The sequence below is a fragment of the Oncorhynchus tshawytscha genome, linkage group LG05, assembly GCF_018296145.1.
Source record: "Oncorhynchus tshawytscha isolate Ot180627B linkage group LG05, Otsh_v2.0, whole genome shotgun sequence".
NCBI lineage: Eukaryota > Metazoa > Chordata > Actinopteri > Salmoniformes > Salmonidae > Oncorhynchus > Oncorhynchus tshawytscha.
This window is the reverse complement of record NC_056433.1, coordinates 83,325,016-83,343,348: the sequence shown is the minus strand read 5'-3', so window position 1 is coordinate 83,343,348 and position 18,333 is coordinate 83,325,016. Positions and strand designations below refer to the sequence as shown.

Sequence of the window (18,333 nt, the reverse complement as noted above, 5' to 3'; positions counted from 1 at the left end):
GGCGTGTGTGTGTGTACTGGTGGGTGGGCGTGTGTGTGTGTGTGTGTGTGTACTGGTGGGTGGGCGTGTGTGTGTGTGTGTGTGTGTACTGGTGGGCGTGTGTGTGTGTGTACTGGTGGGTGGGTGTGTGTGTGTGTACTGGTGGGTGGGCGTGTGTGTGTGTGTGTGTACTGGTGGGTGGGCGTGTGTGTGTGTGTACTGGTGGGTGGGCGTGTGTGTGTGTGTACTGGTGGGTGGGCGTGTGTGTGTGTGTACTGGTGGGTGGGCGTGTGTGTGTGTACTGGTGGGTGGGGTGTGTGTGTGTGTGTACTGGTGGGTGGGCGTGTGTGTGTGTGTGTACTGGTGGGTGGGCGTGTGTGTGTGTGTGTACTGGTGGGTGGGCGTGTGTGTGTGTGTGTACTGGTGGGTGGGCGTGTGTGTGTGTGTGTGTACTGGTGGGTGGGCGTGTGTGTGTGTGTGTACTGGTGGGTGGGCGTGTGTGTGTGTACTGGTGGGTGGGCGTGTGTGTGTGTACTGGTGGGTGTGTGTGTGTACTGGTGGGTGTGTGTGTGTGTGTGTGTGTGTGTACTGGTGGGTGGGCGTGTGTGTGTACTGGTGGGTGTGTGTACTGGTGGGTGGGCGTGGGTGTGGGTGGGCGTGTGTGTGTGTACTGGTGGGTGGGCGTGTGTGTGTGTGTGTGTGTGTGTGTGTGTGTGTGTGTACTGGTGGGTGGGCGTGTGTGTAGGCGTGTGTGTGTGTGTACTGGTGGGTGGGCGTGTACTGGTGTGGGTGTGCGTACTGGTGGGTGGGCGTGTACTGGTGTGGGTGTGCGTACTGGTGGGTGGGTGTGTACTGGTGGGTGGGTGTGTACTGGTGTTTGTGTGTGTGTACTGGTGGGTGGGTGTGTAGTGGTGTGTGTGTGTGTGTGTGTGTGTGTGTGTGTGTGTGTGTGTGTACTGGTGGGTGTGTGTACTGGTGGATGTGTGTGTGTACTGGTGTGGGTGTGTACTGGTGGGTGGGTGTGTACTGGTGTTTGTGTGTGTGTACTGGTGGGTGGGTGTGTAGTGGTTGTGTGTGTGTGTGTGTGTGTGTGTGTGTGTGTGTGTGTACTGGTGGGTGGGCGTGTACTGGTGTGGGTGTGCGTACTGGTGGGTGGGCGTGTACTGGTGTGGGTGTGCGTACTGGTGGGTGGGTGTGTACTGGTGGGTGGGTGTGTACTGGTGGGTGGGTGTGTACTGGTGGGTGGGTGTGTAGTGGTTGTGTGTGTGTGTGTGTGTGTGTGTGTGTGTACTGGTGGGTGTGTGTACTGGTGGATGTGTGTGTGTACTGGTGTGGGGGTATGTACTGGTAGGTGGGTGTGTACGTGTGTGGGTGTGTGTACTGGTGTGTGTGTGTGTGTGTGTGTGTGTGTGCGTGTCTGTACTGGTGCGTGTGTGTACTGGTGTGTGTGTGTGTGTGTGTGTACTGGTGGGTGGGTGTGTGTACTGGTGTGGGTGTACTGGTGTAGGTGTGTTTGTGTGTGTGTGCACTGGTTGTGTTTGTACTGGTGTGGGTGTGTACTGGTGGGTGGGTGTGTGTGTACGGGTGTGTGTGTACTGGTGTGTGTGTGTGGGTGTTCACTGGTGGGTGTAGTGTGTGTACTGCGGTATGTGTGTATGTGTTTGTACCGGGGTGGGTGTATACTGGGGTGTGGGTGTGTTCTGGTGTATACTGGGGTGTGTGTGTGTGTGTGTTTTTGTACTGGGGTGGGTGTGTATTGGGGTGTGGGTGGGTGTGTGTGCGTACTGGTGTGTGTGTGGGTGTTCACTGGTGGGTGTAGTGTGTGTACTGCGGTATGTGTTTGTACTGGGGTGGGTGTGTATTGGGGTGTGGGTGGATGTGTACTGGGGGCTGTGTGTGTACTTGGGTGTAGTGTGTGTACTGGGGTATGGGTGTGTGTGTGTACAGTGGTGTGTGTGTGTGTGTACTGGGGGGGTGTTCACCGGACGTGCTACCTGTCCCAGACCTGCTGTTTTCAACTCTCTAGAGACGGCAGGAGCGGTAGAGATACTCTGAATGATCGGCTATGAAAAGCCAACTGATATTTACTCCTGAGGTGCTGATCTGTTGAACCCTCGATAAACACTGTGATTATTATTATTTGACCCTGTTGGTCATTTATGAACATTTGAACATCTTGGCCATGTTCTGTTATAATCTCTACCCACCACAGCCAGAAGAGGACTGGCCACCCCCCACAGCCTGGTTCCTCTCTAGGTTTCTTCCTAGGTTCTGGCCTTTCTAGGGAGTTTTTCCTAGCCACCGTGCTTCTACACCTGCGTTGCTTGCTGTTTGTGGTTTTAGGCTGGGTTTCTGTAAAGCACTTTGAGATATCAGCTGATGTAAGAAGGGCTTTATAAATAAATTTGATTTGATTTGTGTACGGGAGGGAATGTGTGTACTGGGGTTGGGTGTGTGTGTGTGTGTGTGTGTGTGTGTGTACTGGGGGTCTGCTTACTGGTGTGTACTTGTGTACGGAGGGTTGGTGTGTGTACTGGGGGGGGTGTGTGTATGTATAGTGTACCACCTTGAATCAGTGTCTTCATCTTAGTGGGCAATTGTTATATCACGAATGTGAAATACATTGAAGATGATCTTTCTGTGATAATGAATTCTCCATTCCTTCCATCCCCATCAACACAACAGTGTGCCCAGCTCAGCCTCACTGAACAAAAACATCAATGTAACATTGAACAATTACTGAACTACAGTTCATATAAAGGAAATCAGTCAATTGAAATAAATTCATTAGGCCCTAATCTATGGATTTCACATGACTGGGAATACAGATATGCATCTGTTGGTCACAGAAACCTTTAAAAAAAAAGGTAGGGGCCTGGATCAGAAAACCAGTCAGTATCTTGTGTGACCATCATTTACCTCGTGCAGCGTGACACATCTCCTTCGCCTAGAGTTGATCAGGCTGTTGATTGTGGAATGTTGCCCCACTTCCTCTTCAATGGCTGTGAGACGTAGCTGGATATTGGTGGCAACTGGAACACGCTGTCGTACACGTCGATCCAGAGCATCCCGAACATGCTCAGTGGTTGACAGGTCTGGTGAGTGTGCAGGCCATGGAAGAACTGGGTTTATTTTCAGCTTCCAGGATTTGTGTACAGATGCGACAAAGGATCGTTCATTTATCATGCTGAAACGTGAGGTGATGGCGGCAGGTTAAAGGGCTTGAGGATCTCCTCCACGGTATCACTGTGCATTCAAATTGCCTTCCATAAAATGTCATTTTGTTCGTTGTCTGTAGCTTATGCCTGCCCATACCATAACCCCACCATGGGGCACTCTGGTCACAACGTTGACATCAGCAAACCGCTCGCCCACTTGACGCCATACACGCTGTCTGCCATCTACCCAGTACAGTTGAAAACAGGAATCATCCATGAAGAGGACACTTCTCCAACGTGCCAGTGGCTATTGAAGGTTAACATTTGCCCACTGAAGTCGGTTATGACGCTGAACTGCAGTCAGGTCAAGACCCCGGTGAGGGCGATGAGCTCGCAGATGTGCTTCCCTGAGATGGTTTCTGACAGTTTGTGCAGAAATTCTTTGGTTGTGCAGTTTCATCAGCTGTTCAGGTGTCTGGTCTCAGACGAACCCAGCAGGTGAAGCAGCCAGATGTGTAGGTACTGGGTTGGCGTGGTTACACATGGTCTGCAGTTGTGAGGCTGGTTGGACGTACTGCCACATTCTCTAAAATGCCGTAGGAGAGGCGGCTTATAGTAGAGAAATGAATATCTCATTATCTGGCAATAGCTCTAGTGGACATTCCTGCAGTCAGCATGCCAATTGCACACTCAACTTGAGACATCTGTGGTATTGTGTTGTGTGACACAACTTCACATTTAAGGGTGGCCTTTTTTTCCGTCCGCAGCACAAGGTGCACCTGTGTAATGATCATGCTGTTTAATCAGCTTCTTGATATGCCACACCTGTCAGGTGGATGGATTATCTTGGCAAGAGAGAAATGCTCACTAACAGGGATGTAAACACATTTGTGCACAACATTTGAGAGTAATACGATTTTTGTGCTTGTATGTAACATTTCTGAGATCTTTTTATTTCAGCTACCGAAACGTGGGACCGACACTTTACATGTTGCGTTCATATTTGTTTTTCAGTATAGATTATGAAAAATTGCCTTCCAGGCTTTTTATTCCTAGCATTACCATTATCCCTAGTTTACTCCAATTAAGGGAGGGGTGGTAGGGTAAGGAAGATTCATTTAAAGGAAGAAGGAAGATGCAAGGAAGGAAGGAAGGAAGGAAGGAAGGAAGAAGGAAGATACATTTAAAGAAATGTGATTGTTTACATATATACATACATTTCTGCTATTTATATATATATATATATATTGTAGAATAATAGTGAAGACATCAAAACTATGAAATAACACACATTTCAGGTATGAGTGACATCACTGAGGGGAAATCCAGTCCAGTCCGAGTGGTGCTGTACAGTAGCGATCTAAGAGAATGCAGCGGCCCTATGAATGGCTTGATTCTCTTGTGTGTAAAATATTAGTGTATCATGGTTGTAGCTGGAAGAGAGAAGGCAATGACGCTATCTCCCGCTTGTATTCTTTTATTTTTAATTTTACACTCATCCGTGTGTCTTAAAACCAACACTAACCGATGTTACTGCAACTTATTTTTATGTTCTTGTCTTGAATCAGTTACATTTCTGTCATTCAATTAACCAAGTGCTTATCAAGATGGCTACTGACATGTCTCCTTTTCTCCCTTTCTCCAGTCTGTCAGAGTAAAGACATCCGTAACAACGTGACCAACCTGCAGTTGTTAGAGAACTGCACGGTGATCGAGGGCCACTTGAAGATCCTCCTCATGTTCAAGACTGAGGACTTTAGGGGAATCAGCTACCCCAAGCTGACCGTGGTCACCGACTTCCTCCTCCTGTTCAGGGTCTACGGTCTGGAATCCCTCAGCGACCTGTTCCCCAACCTGACGGTGATCCGAGGCAACAACCTGTTCTTCAACTACGCCCTGGTTCTGTTTGAGATGGTGCACCTGAAGGAGTTGGGGCTCCACAGCCTCATGAACATCACTAGAGGAGCCGTGAGGTTGGAGAAGAACCCGGACCTCTGCTACCTCTCCACCCTGGACTGGTCCAAGATTCTGGACACGGTGGAGGACAACTACATCGTGTCCAATAAGAACAACCAGGAGTGTGGGGACGTGTGTCCGGGCACGGCCCAGGGGAAGACCACCTGCCCACAGACCACCATCAACGGACAATTTGGAGAGCGCTGCTGGACTCAGAACCACTGCCAGAGAAGTAAGTCTTTTTTAAAAGTATTTAAAATAAAATTAAAATTGTTTCTCCGTCTGCTAAAGAACACCCAATACAGAGTACTGAATAGATATGTTGATATCTCAAACATTAGTAGCCCCACTCTGTTTTCTTTCGAGTTCCATTCCTGATATGTGCCATATGTTCAGTTGGCATAATGTGAATCTATGAAGGTGCATGCCGGTGTGCTTGGCATTTTCATCCAATTGAATCCGTGTTACCCATGTCGACTTGTAGATTGATATCAGGTTATATATTGTTACCTATAGGAGAACTTGAACTCTGCCTCTGGATGTCTTGACTTCTCCTCTGTCGTCATTTCACCTCGTGTAAAGCAGGAAGTCGTCTCTGGAGGTGTCTGTCTGTTTAGGTTTCAGGGTGGATGAGAGAGCGGCAGACAGACGATCGTGGATGAGAGATTTCATTCGGATGAATCATGTTCATAACAGCGAGGGAACATTGTTCTTTCTATAGTACGCCACGGGTTATGCCGACTCCCCACCTGGGAGGAGGGGAGGGGGGGAATACCTAGTTTGCAATTTAAAGTTATCAAGCACACTATCATTGGATAGTGAAAATGCATTTGATGTGGTAAGGTGCAGCCTGGGCGCTCCTCTGCTGTCATCCCCTCTCTTCTCAGTGTGACGGATCGGTGTGTGTGTGTGTGAGTTTATATGATGGATCAGTGTGTGTGAGTCAGTTTATATCTGTCAGTTTATATGACGGGTCAGTTTATATATGTCAGTTTATATGACGGATCAGTGTGTGTGTGTCAGTTTATATGATGGATCAGTGTGTGTGTGTCAGTTTATATGACGGATCAGTGTGTGTGTGTGTGTGTCAGTTTATATGACGGATCGGTGTGTGAGTCAGTTTATATGATGGATCAGTGTGTGTGAGTCAGTTTATATGTGTCAGTTTATATGACGGATCAGTGTGTGTGTGTGTGTCAGTTTATATGATGGATCAGTGTGTCTGTGTCAGTTTATATGATGGATCGGTGTGTGTGTGAGTCAGTTTATATGATGGATCGGTGTGTGTGTGTGAGTCAGTTTATATTATGGATCAGTGTGTGTGTCAGTTTATATGATGGATCAGTGTGTGTGTGTCAGTTTATATGATGGATCAGTGTGTGTGTGTCAGTTTATATGTGTCAGTTTATATGACGGATCAGTGTGTGTGTGTCAGTTTATATGACGGATCAGTGTGTGTGTGTGTGTCAGTTTATATGACGGATTGGTGTGTGTGTGAGTCAGTTTATATGATGGATCGGTGTGTGTGTGTGTCAGTTTATATGACGGATTGGTGTGTGTGTGTATGAGTCAGTTTGTTCGTGTGTCTGTAAGAATCAGTTTTATTTTTACACTGTTGCTACTCGCTGTTTGTCTATGCGTAGTCACTTTACCCCTACCTACATGCACAAAAAGACTAACCTGTACACCCGCACATTGACTCGGTACCGGGTACCCCTTGTATATATCCTCGTTATTGTTATTTTATTGTGTTACTTATACTACAGTAAAAAAAATTTTTTTGTTTTTAAACAGTGTTGTTGGTTAAGGGCTTGTAAGTAAGCATTTCACGGTAAGGTCTACTATACCTGTTGTACACCTGTTGTATTCGGCGCATGTGACAAATAGATTAGATTTGAGTTCACTCAACTAGTATCTGTTGGAACACAGGCTAGTTCACTCAACTAGTATCTGTTGGAACACAGGCTAGTTCACTCAACTAGTATCTGTCTGTTAGAACACAGGCTAGTTCACTCAACTAGTATCTGTCTGTTGGAACACCAGCTAGTTCACTCAACTAGTATCGGTCTGTTGGAACACAGGCTAGTTCACTCAACTAGTATCGGTCTGTTGGAACACAGGCTAGTTCACTCAACTAGTATCTGTCTGTTGGAACACAGGCTAGTTCACTCAACTAGTATATGCTATTGTGTGTTTGCTGGACCTCAGGAAGATTAGCTTACGTCTTGGCATCAGCTAATGGAAATCCTATGAAATAAAGTCAAACACAAGCTAGTAACTGTCTGTCTAACACAAGCTAGTAACTAGTGATGCGCGAAGTTAACTCCTAGTTAACATGTCGGGCCATTGTTTTTGATGATGTATTTAATCTTATAGTTATGGCAATGTCGCACAATTATTGAGCTATTTGGCTGCGCCAAAACTTCAACATTTGTCCTTCATAGCTTGTTCTTCGTCATCTTTTTAAATACGGAGCCAATGTGTTTTCAGCACTTTTATTTCCATGACTGATCAAACCTTGTGTCTCTCTTGTCCCTCTGCAGAGAACATATGGTGAACAATATGTTTGGAACATCGAATCGAGGAAAAAAAAAAAAATCACAGTATCGAATCGCAATACATATCGTATTGCGATATTGTATCGCGAGGTCCCTGGCAATAACCAGCCCTACTAGTAACAGTCAGCTTTCCCGGTGCAGAGAGAGACAAAATGGCTGCTATTGTAAGGCACTGAGAATGGTTATTATTTTGCGAAGGGGATTGTTAGCGTCTGTTGTTGTTTCTAGGGCTCAGACTAGTGTTCAAAGTATTTAACAACCTCAACGGCCCTATTTACATTTTCACATTCATTCCCGATTACAGCTCTGTGTCGTGTCTGTTCTTATATATCTCTTAGCCCCCGCCTCCCTCCACAACGAACTGAATGTCTCCGAAAATATAGGAATCAATTATTTGAAGAATTCTCTACCATTCTTTCTTTGATTCTATTCTTCCATCTTGTTGTGTGTGTAATGAACACTAGAATCTAACAGGCCTACGTCAGTCAGAACCATTAATGATAGCTTATACTTTATTTTTTAAATATGCTGTTAAAAAAATATCACAACATGTAAAGTATGACACAGGGTCTTAAAAAGAGACCTTTACTCTCCAGAGGGAAGCTGCTATAGAGGGATTCTAGCTAGCGTAGTGGCTAATGAGTGAACAAATGAGAGGGAGAGATTGAGGCAGTGAGAGAGTAGGGCTGGGAAATGCCAGGGACATCACCATACCATATTATCACCATACTGAGGGACCTCACCATACCATATTATCACCATACTGAGGGACATCACCATACCATATTATCACCATACCATATTATCACCATACTGAGGGACCTCACCATACCATATTACCACCATACCATATCACCATACTGAGGGACATCACCATACCATATTATCACCATACTGAGGGACATCACCATACCATATTATCACCATACTGAGGGACATCACCATACCATATTATCACCATACCATATTATCACCATACTGAGGGACATCACCATACCATATTATCACCATACCATATTACCACCATACCATATCACCATACTGAGGGACATCACTATACCATATCACCATACTGAGGGACATCACCATACCATATTACCATACTGAGGGGACATCACCATACCATATTACCATACTGAGGGACATCACCATACCATATTACCATACTGAGGGACATCACCATACCATATTATCACCATACTGAGGGACATCACCATACCATATTATCACCATACCATATTACCACCATACTGAGAGACATCACCATACCATATTATCACCATACTGAGGGACATCATACCATATTATCATACCATATTATCACCATACCATATTACCACCATACTGAGGGACCTCACCATACCATATTATCACCATACCATATTATCACCATACTGAGGGACCTCACCATACCATATTATCACCATACCATATTATCACCATACTGAGGGACCTCACCATACCATATTATCACCATACCATATTATCACCATACTGAGGTATTGGTATTGTGATTCTCACGAATCTACTGCATATGTATTGCGATTTGATGATGCAAACATATTGCTCACTATATGTCTGTTGCAAAGAGGTGAGAGAACCATGAGAACATGAGTTTTGATCATTCAGGGAAATCAAAGTTCTGGAAACAGTGTCTCTATCTTAAAAGATGGGGAAAACAAGCTATTAGAAAACAAGCTATGATTATATTACCTACAGTAGCAAAAAAATGATGAAAAAAATCAATACTTTGAGTCAAATGTCAAAATAATATCATCCCAAAAAATATATTGTGATGTGTAACTATCAATTTTTGTCCCCCATCACTAGTAGAGAGTGGCCTCCCTGGCTAGGGAAAGGGCAGCGTCACTATGAGAGAGTGGTGTCCCTGGCTAGGGAAAGGGCAGCGTCACTATGAGAGTGTGGTGTCCCTGGCTAGGGAAAGGGCAGCGTCACTATGAGAGAGTGGTGTCCCTGGCTAGGGAAAGGGCAGCGTCACTATGAGAGTGTGGTGTCCCTGGCTAGGGAAAGGGCAGCGTCACTATGAGAGTGTGGTGTCCCTGGCTAGGGAAAGGGCAGCGTCACTATGAGAGTGTGGTGTCCCTGGCTGGAAAGGGCAGCGTCACTGAGAGTGTGGTGTCCCTGGCTAGGGAAAGGGCAGCGTCACTATGAGAGTGTGGTGTCCCTGGCTAGGGAAAGGGCAGCGTCACTATGAGAGTGTGGTGTCCCTGGCTAGGGAAAGGGCAGCGTCACTATGAGAGTGTGGTGTCCCTGGCTAGGGAAAGGGCAGCGTCACTATGAGAGAGTGGTGTCCCTGGCTAGGGAAAGGGCAGCGTCACTAGTAGAGTGTGGTGTCCCTGGCTAGGGAAAGGGCAGCGTCACTATGAGAGTGTGGTGTCCCTGGCTAGGGAAAGGGCAGCGTCACTATGAGAGTGTGGTGTCCCTGGCTAGGGAAAGGGCAGCGTCACACTGAGAGTGTGGTGTCCCTGGCTAGGGAAAGGGCAGCGTCACTATGAGAGAGTGGTGTCCCTGGCTAGGGAAAGGGCAGCGTCACTATGAGAGAGTGGTGTCCCTGGCTAGGGAAAGGGCAGCGTCACTATGAGAGTGTGGTGTCCCTGGCTAGGGAAAGGGCAGCGTCACTATGAGAGTGTGGTGTCCCTGGCTAGGGAAAGGGCAGCGTCACTATGAGAGTGTGGTGTCCCTGGCTAGGGAAAGGGCAGCGTCACTGAGAGGGAAAGGGCAGCGTCACTATGAGAGAGTGGTGTCCCTGGCTAGGGAAAGGGCAGCGTCACTATGAGAGTGTGGTGTCCCTGGCTAGGGAAAGGGCAGCGTCACTGAGAGTGTGGTGTCCCTGGCTAGGGAAAGGGCAGCGTCACTATGAGAGAGTGGTGTCCCTGGCTAGGGAAAGGGCAGCGTCACTATGAGAGTGTGGTGTCCCTGGCTAGGGAAAGGGCAGCGTCACTATGAGAGTGTGGTGTCCCTGGCTAGGGAAAGGGCAGCGTCACTATGAGAGTGTGGTGTCCCTGGCTAGGGAAAGGGCAGCGTCACTAGTAGAGAGTGGTGTCCCTGGCTAGGGAAAGGGCAGCGTCACTAGAGAGAGTGGTGTCCCTGGCTAGGGAAAGGGCAGCGTCACTAGTAGAGTGTGGTGTCCCTGGCTAGGGAAAGGGCAGCGTCACTATGAGAGTGTGGTGTCCCTGGCTAGGGAAAGGGCAGCGTCACTATGAGAGAGTGGTGTCCCTGGCTAGGGAAAGGGCAGCGTCACTATGAGAGTGTGGTGTCCCTGGCTAGGGAAAGGGCAGCGTCACTGAGAGTGTGGTGTCCCTGGCTAGGGAAAGGGCAGCGTCACTATGAGAGAGTGGTGTCCCTGGCTAGGGAAAGGGCAGCGTCACTATGAGAGAGTGGTGTCCCTGGCTAGGGAAAGGGCAGCGTCACTATGAGAGTGTGGTGTCCCTGGCTAGGGAAAGGGCAGCGTCACTATGAGAGTGTGGTGTCCCTGGCTAGGGAAAGGGCAGCGTCACTATGAGAGTGTGGTGTCCCTGGCTAGGGAAAGGGCAGCGTCACTGAGAGTGTGGTGTCCCTGGCTAGGGAAAGGGCAGCGTCACTATGAGAGTGTGGTGTCCCTGGCTAGGTAAAGGGCAGCGTCACTATGAGAGTGTGGTGTCCCTGGCTAGGGAAAGGGCAGCGTCACTATGAGAGTGTGGTGTCCCTGGCTAGGGAAAGGGCAGCGTCACTATGTGAGTGTGGTGTCCCTGGCTAGGGAAAGGGCAGCGTCACTATGAGAGTGTGGTGTCCCTGGCTAGGGAAAGGGCAGCGTCACTGAGAGTGTGGTGTCCCTGGCTAGGAAAGGGCAGCGTCACTATGAGAGAGTGGTGTCCCTGGCTAGGGAAAGGGCAGCGTCACTATGAGAGTGTGGTGTCCCTGGCTAGGAAAGGGCAGCGTCACTATGAGAGTGTGGTGTCCCTGGCTAGGGAAAGGGCAGCGTCACTGAGAGTGTGGTGTCCCTGGCTAGGGAAAGGGCAGCGTCACTATGAGAGAGTGGTGTCCCTGGCTAGGGAAAGGGCAGCGTCACTATGAGAGTGTGGTGTCCCTGGCTAGGTAAAGGGCAGCGTCACTATGAGAGTGTGGTGTCCCTGGCTAGGGAAAGGGCAGCGTCACTATGAGAGTGTGGTGTCCCTGGCTAGGGAAAGGGCAGCGTCACTATGTGAGTGTGGTGTCCCTGGCTAGGGAAAGGGCAGCGTCACTATGAGAGTGTGGTGTCCCTGGCTAGGGAAAGGGCAGCGTCACTGAGAGTGTGGTGTCCTGGCTAGGGAAAGGGCAGCGTCACTATGAGAGAGTGGTGTCCCTGGCTAGGGAAAGGGCAGCGTCACTATGAGAGTGTGGTGTCCCTGGCTAGGTAAAGGGCAGCGTCACTATGAGAGTGTGGTGTCCCTGGCTAGGGAAAGGGCAGCGTCACTATGAGAGTGTGGTGTCCCTGGCTAGGGAAAGGGCAGCGTCACTATGAGAGAGTGGTGTCCCTGGCTTTAGGGAAAGGGCAGCGTCACTATGAGAGAGTGGTGTCCCTGGCTTTAGGGAAAGGGCAGCGTCACTATGAGAGAGTGGTGTCCCTGGCTAGGGAAAGGGCAGCGTCACTATGAGAGAGTGGTGGCCCTGGCTAGGGAAAGGGCAGCGTCACTATGAGAGAGTGGTGTCCCTGGCTTTAGGGAAAGGGCAGCGTCACTATGAGAGAGTGGTGTCCCTGGCTAGGGAAAGGGCAGCGTCACTATGAGAGAGTGGTGTCCCTGGCTAGGGAAAGGGCAGTGTCACTAGTAGAGTGGTGTCCCTGGCTAGGGAAAGGGCAGTGTCACTATGAGAGAGTGGTGTCCCTGGCTAGGGAAAGGGCAGCAGCAGTCTTCTCCCCATCATGTGATGGGCACTAGTTTAGTCAAGCGGTGTACGGTAACGCTGGAGCCATTTCTAAAACATTATGCAATGCCTCTCGCATGTACAGCGAGGTGTGTGTGTGTGTGTGTGTGTGTGTGTGACAGTGTGTCTCCTCAGCCAAGGAGAGAGCGAGAGAGCTCCCGTTTCCTCCTTTCATCTGACACGTGTTCTATCTACCCCTCCACCATTGCCCAATACCCCTCCACATTTCCTGCATTACGTCCTCTACCGCTCTGGAGCAGTACTAGACGAGTTTGTCTTTGACTCCTGAAAGGCACCTCATGTAACTAATGGAGGGCGGGGTGCTATTTACTTGCGTGGTTGCGCAATGTACCAACAGTTATGCACACATACAGCTCGTCTCTCTCTCTCTCTCTCTTTCTGTGTCTCTCTTTCTGTGTCTCTCTCTCTGTGTCTCTCTCTCTCTGTCTCTCTCTCTGTGTCTCTCTGTGAAAGAAGACTTCCACACGTGGAGGTACAGTACATTAGATGGAGCTTTAAACTTAATGGCTGAGTGGAAACTCTGTAGTGGCTAACTAAACTCCTGTAGTGGCTAACTAAACTCCTGTAGTGGCTAACTAAACTCCTGTAGTGGCTAACTAAACTCCTGTAGTAATTGTGGTGTTTATCACTGTGTTCAGTCAGTACAGTGCCTGGACTAGAGTAGTAACTAAGTGCTGCTATGGCTCAACCATGTTTCCACCTCACATCACAGAGACCACTTAATATCCACAGGAGATGGAAACTATCCTCTTAATCCCAAATGGCACCCTATACTCTATATAGTGCACTTCCCTATGGGCCCTGGTCAAAAGTAGTGCACTAAATAGGGAATATGGTTCTATTTGGGATGTAGACGAAGTGTTTTGAGTGTGTGGCAGTTGGAAGAAGATGCTAAAGGAACAAATGTCATTTTAAAATAGTCCTTGGTCATCAGTAGACTGATGAGAAGTGACATTCATTGGCCAGGCAGCGCCGTCTGTTTCTGTACGATAACGGGCAGGTAGCCTAGCTAGCGTGGAGGAGGTCATTCTTCTAGTAGGTTTTGCTCAGGGTGCAATTTCCTCTGGTTTTACAAGCTGTCGCTAGTCGTCGTGGGTTTTCTGGTTGATTGAATGGCGCTGGCGTGGTGTTTCTCCATGTGTTCAGTGAGCTCCAAGTATTGGGACAGTGACTCTTTGTATTTTGTATTTTTTTGCTCTACGCTCCATCACTTTTGATTTTGAAATCAAACAATGACTATGAGGATAAAGTGCAAACCGCCAGCTTTAATTTGAGGGTATTTTCATCCATATCGGGGGAACCGTTAAGAAATTACAGCAATTTCTGTACATAGTCCCCCCCCAAAGGTATTGGGACAAATTTGCTTTAATGTGTACTAAAGTAGTCGAAATTGTAGGATTTGGTCCCAAATTCATAGCATACAATGACGACATCAAGCTTGTGATTCTAGAAATGTGTTGGTTTGTTTCCGGTTATTTTGTGCCCAATAGAAATTAATGGTAAATAATGTGTTGTGTCATTTTGGAGTCACTTTTATTGTAAATAAGAATAGAATATGTTTAAAATGTCTACATTAATGTGGATGCTACCATGATTACAGATAGTCATGAATGAATCCTGAATAATGAAAGCTACAGACTCGCAAATATCATACCCCTAAGACATGCTAACCTCCTCACCATTACCATAACAGGAGAGGTTAGCATTTTATATCATACCCCCAAGACATGCTAACCTCTCACCATTACACTAACCGGGGAGGTTAGCAATGTATATCATACCCCCAAGACATGCTAACTGACTGGTTGAGGCTACTGACTGGTTTTCTGATCCAAGCCCCTGCCTTTTTAAGGTATCTGTGATCAACAGATGCATATCTGTATTCCCAGTCTTGTGAAACCTTAGATTAGGGTCTAATTAATTGATTTCTATTGACTGATTTCCTTATATGAACTGTAACTCAGTAAAATCTTATTGCATGTTGTAAATAACAATTTGTTCTTAACTGACTTGCCTAGTTAAATACACTTATTTTTTTTAAATTTTTTTAGTAAAGAGTGATGGAATTTTCTATTATTTTGTTCCAGTAACGTCCTCTGGTCTTTGTGAATAGCTTTAGGTTTGTTCCAGTAACGTCCTCTGGTCTTTGTGAATAGCTTTAGGTTTGTTCCAGTAACGTCCTCTGGTCTTTTGTGAATAGCTTTAGGTTTGTTCCAGTAACGTCCTCTGGTCTTTTGTGAATAGCTTTAGGTTTGTTCCAGTAACGTCCTCTGGTCTTTGTGAATAGCTTTAGGTTTGTTCCAGTAATGTCCTCTGGTCTTTTGTGAATAGCTTTAGATTGGTTCCAGACCAGAAGGGGGGGATGGGGGGGTTCATAAATAGTAACATGTGGGCCAGTGTTTGACGTTGTTTTAGAAGCCTTGGTAACTGCCTTTAACAAGGTTTCTGTCACCTGAGGTGTCCTGATAGGGAGATGGAGGAAAGTCCTCTGATTAAAAAGAGCAATGTTCTCGGTAGAGAGAGAGAGAGAGAGAGAGAGAGAGAGAAAGAAAGAGGGAGGGAGAGTGATCTGATGGCACACGGTGTTCTGTTATTGTGAATGTTGTTTGGCCCCATAGACAGTCTCTTGCGCAACAGAGGGCGCTTTCCAGGTCGAAGTTCGTACGGCTGTGGAGGGCTGTGCTCTTTTGTTGTTTTTGCTGTTTTTCAGGCACCTCACCCAACCACACAGGGCACCATTGTCACCCCCCTCCCCCCTCCCATCACCGAGCAGGTTTGGGATGAATTCGAATTGAATGCAGTCAAATCCGGAAGTAAAATGAAAATTCCAATTTCATAACTGGAAAAAGTGGCATCTCAAAAAACTGAAAAGTATACATTTTTATTTAAAGTGGAACTCGTCTTTTCAGCTCATTTTATCACCTGATTTCCTAAACAAAATGTAAAAAGTTTTAGAACACCTACTCATTCAAAAATATATATAGTTTTAAACCAGTCCTGTCATTGTCTGCCGGCCAGAAATAGGGAGTGATCTGTTACATGTACAATGGAGACCAAAAGTATTGGGACAAATTACTCTTATGTGTATTAAAGTAGTCAATGTCTAATATTTGGTCCCAAATTCCATAGCACGCAATGATTACGTCAAACTAGTGACTCTACAAACTTGTTGGATACATTTGCTGTTTGTTTTGGATGTGTTTCAGATCATTTTGTGCCCAATTGAAATGAATGGTAAACAATGTGTTGTTTTGGAGTCACTTTTATTGAGAAATAAGAAATAATAGGATATGTTTCTAAACACTTCTACATTCATGTGGCTGCTACCATGATCATACCCCCAAGACATGCTAACCTCTCACCATTACACTAACAGGGGTGGTTAGCATTTTATATCATACCCCCAAGACATGCTAACCTCTCACCATTACAATAACAGGGGTGGTTAGCATTTTATATCATACCCCCAAGACATGCTAACCTCTCACCATTACAATAACAGGGGTGGTTAGCATTTTATATCATACCCCCAAGACATGCTAACCTCTCACCATTACAATAACAGGGGTGGTTAGCATTTTTATCATACCCAAGAATGACATTTTGCATTTTTAATCCTTCTTGGCTTCACCAAATTAGCGCTAAGTAAGCCAGGGGCTGGTTAGCAGCTTTTTATTTTATTTTCAGGCTTGTGTTATCGTTCCTTTTGTGAGTTTTTCCTGAACATGTGACCATCGGTTGGGAAAAAAACCTCTACCACAGGCCCTAGAGCTTCTGGATGTAGATGTAAAGTCTAGTGATGAGAAACTGGATTCTCCCCTACTCCCCTCTGTCCTGCATTTTCTATCATAACCACACAAGACATGCTTTAGATCAGTGCCCTCTCTTTATCTCTCCTCCTCCATTGACATTGAGCAGGCTCCGTCTCTCGCTCTCAATCCGCTGACATTAGCGGGCTCCGTCTCTCGCTCTCATCATCATCCCTGAAGACATGCTAACCTCTCACTCTCATTACAATCAACATTGGCGGGTGGCTCTCATCCGCTAGCGGGCTCCGTCTTCGCTCTCATATCATAGCGGGCTCCGTCTCTCCTCAAGACATGCTAACCTCTCACTCATTGACAATCAACAGGGGCTCCGTCTCTCGCTCTCTCTCATCCGCTGACATTGAGCGGGCTCCGTCTTTTTCATCCGCTGACATTGAGCGGGCTCTCTCTCATCCGCTGACATGAGCGGGCTCCGTCTCTCGCTTCATCCGCTGACATTGACCATCCTTCTTCATCCGCTTCATTGAGCGGGCTCCGTCTCTCGCTCTCTCATCCGCTGACATTGAGCGGGCTCCGTCTCTCGCTCTCTCTCATCCGCTGACATTGAGCGGGCTCCGTCTCTCGCTCTCTCTCATGCTGACAAACCATCCGCTGACATTGAGCGGGCTCCGTCTCTAGGCTCATCTGCTGACATTGAGCGGGCTCCGTCTCTCGCTCTCTCATCCGCTGACATTGAGGGGCGCACTGCTCTCTCATCCGCTGACAACTCATCCGCTGACAAGCGGGCTAGCATGAAAGCGGGTTCTCTCTCATCCGCTGACATTTAGCGGGCTCCGTCTCTCACTCTCTCTCATCCGCTGACATTGAGCGGGCTCCGTCTCTCGCTCTCTCATCCGCTGACATTGAGTGGGCTCCGTCTCGCTTTCATCCGCTGACATTGTGACTCTCATCCGCTGACATTGAGCGGGTTCTCTCTCATCCGCTGACATTGAGCGGGCCATCGGTCTGCTCTCATCCGCTGACAAGCGGGCTGTCTCGCTCTCTCATCCAACAGGCCCTAGAGCTTCTGCTCTCTCTCATGTGACAGATGTAATGTAGTCTCAGCTGATGAGCTCTCTCTCATCCGCTGACATTGAGCGGGCTCCGTCTCTCGCTCTCATCCGCTGACATTGAGCGGGCTCCGTCTCTCGCTCTCTCATCCGCTGACATTGAGCGGGCTCCGTCTCTCGCTCTCATCCGCTGACATTGAGCGGGCTCCGTCTCTCGCTCTCTCTCATCCGCTGACATTGAGCGGGCTCCGTCTCTCGCTCTCTCTCATCCGCTGACATTGAGCGGGCTCCGTCTCTCGCTCTCTCCATCCGCTGACATTGAGCGGGCTCCGTCTCTCGCTCTCTCTCATCCGCTGACATTGAGCGGGCTCTCTCTCATCCGCTGACATTGAGCGGGCTCCGTCTCTCGCTCTCATCCGCTGACATTGAGCGGGCTCCGTCTCTCGCTCTCATCCGCTGACATTGAGCGGGCTCCGTCTCTCGCTCTCTCTCATCCGCTGACATTGAGCGGGCTCCGTCTCTCGCTCTCTCTCATCCGCTGACATTGAGCGGGCTCCGTCTCTCGCTCTCTCATCCGCTGACATTGAGCGGGCTCCGTCTCTCGCTCTCATCCGCTGACATTGAGCGGGGCTCCTCTCATCCGCTGACATTGAGCGGGCTCCGTCTCTCGCTCTCTCTCATCCGCTGACATTGAGCGGGCTCCGTCTCTCGCTCTCTCATCCGCTGACATTGAGCGGGCTCCATCTCTCGCTCTCATCCGCTGACATTGAGCGGGCTCCGTCTCTCGCTCTCTCTCATCCGCTGACATTGAGCGGGCTCCGTCTCTCGCTCTCTCTCATCCGCTGACATTGAGCGGGCTCTCTCTCATCCGCTGACATTGAGCGGGCTCCGTCTCTCGCTCTCATCCGCTGACATTGAGCGGGCTCCGTCTCTCGCTCTCATC

At 48.0% G+C, this 18,333-nt stretch overlaps 1 protein-coding gene across 2 annotated transcripts in view; it reads left to right on the top strand.

Annotated features, from left to right (window-relative positions):
• Positions 1 to 18,333, top strand: part of LOC112251449 (insulin receptor-like) — a 174,797-nt gene that overhangs the window by 37,211 nt on the left and 119,253 nt on the right. For both annotated transcript variants that reach the window (XM_042322551.1, XM_042322550.1), the window contains exon 2: positions 4,783 to 5,325. In XM_042322551.1, the coding sequence (XP_042178485.1) occupies positions 4,783 to 5,325 (543 nt within the window). The remainder of the gene's footprint in view (positions 1 to 4,782; positions 5,326 to 18,333) is intronic.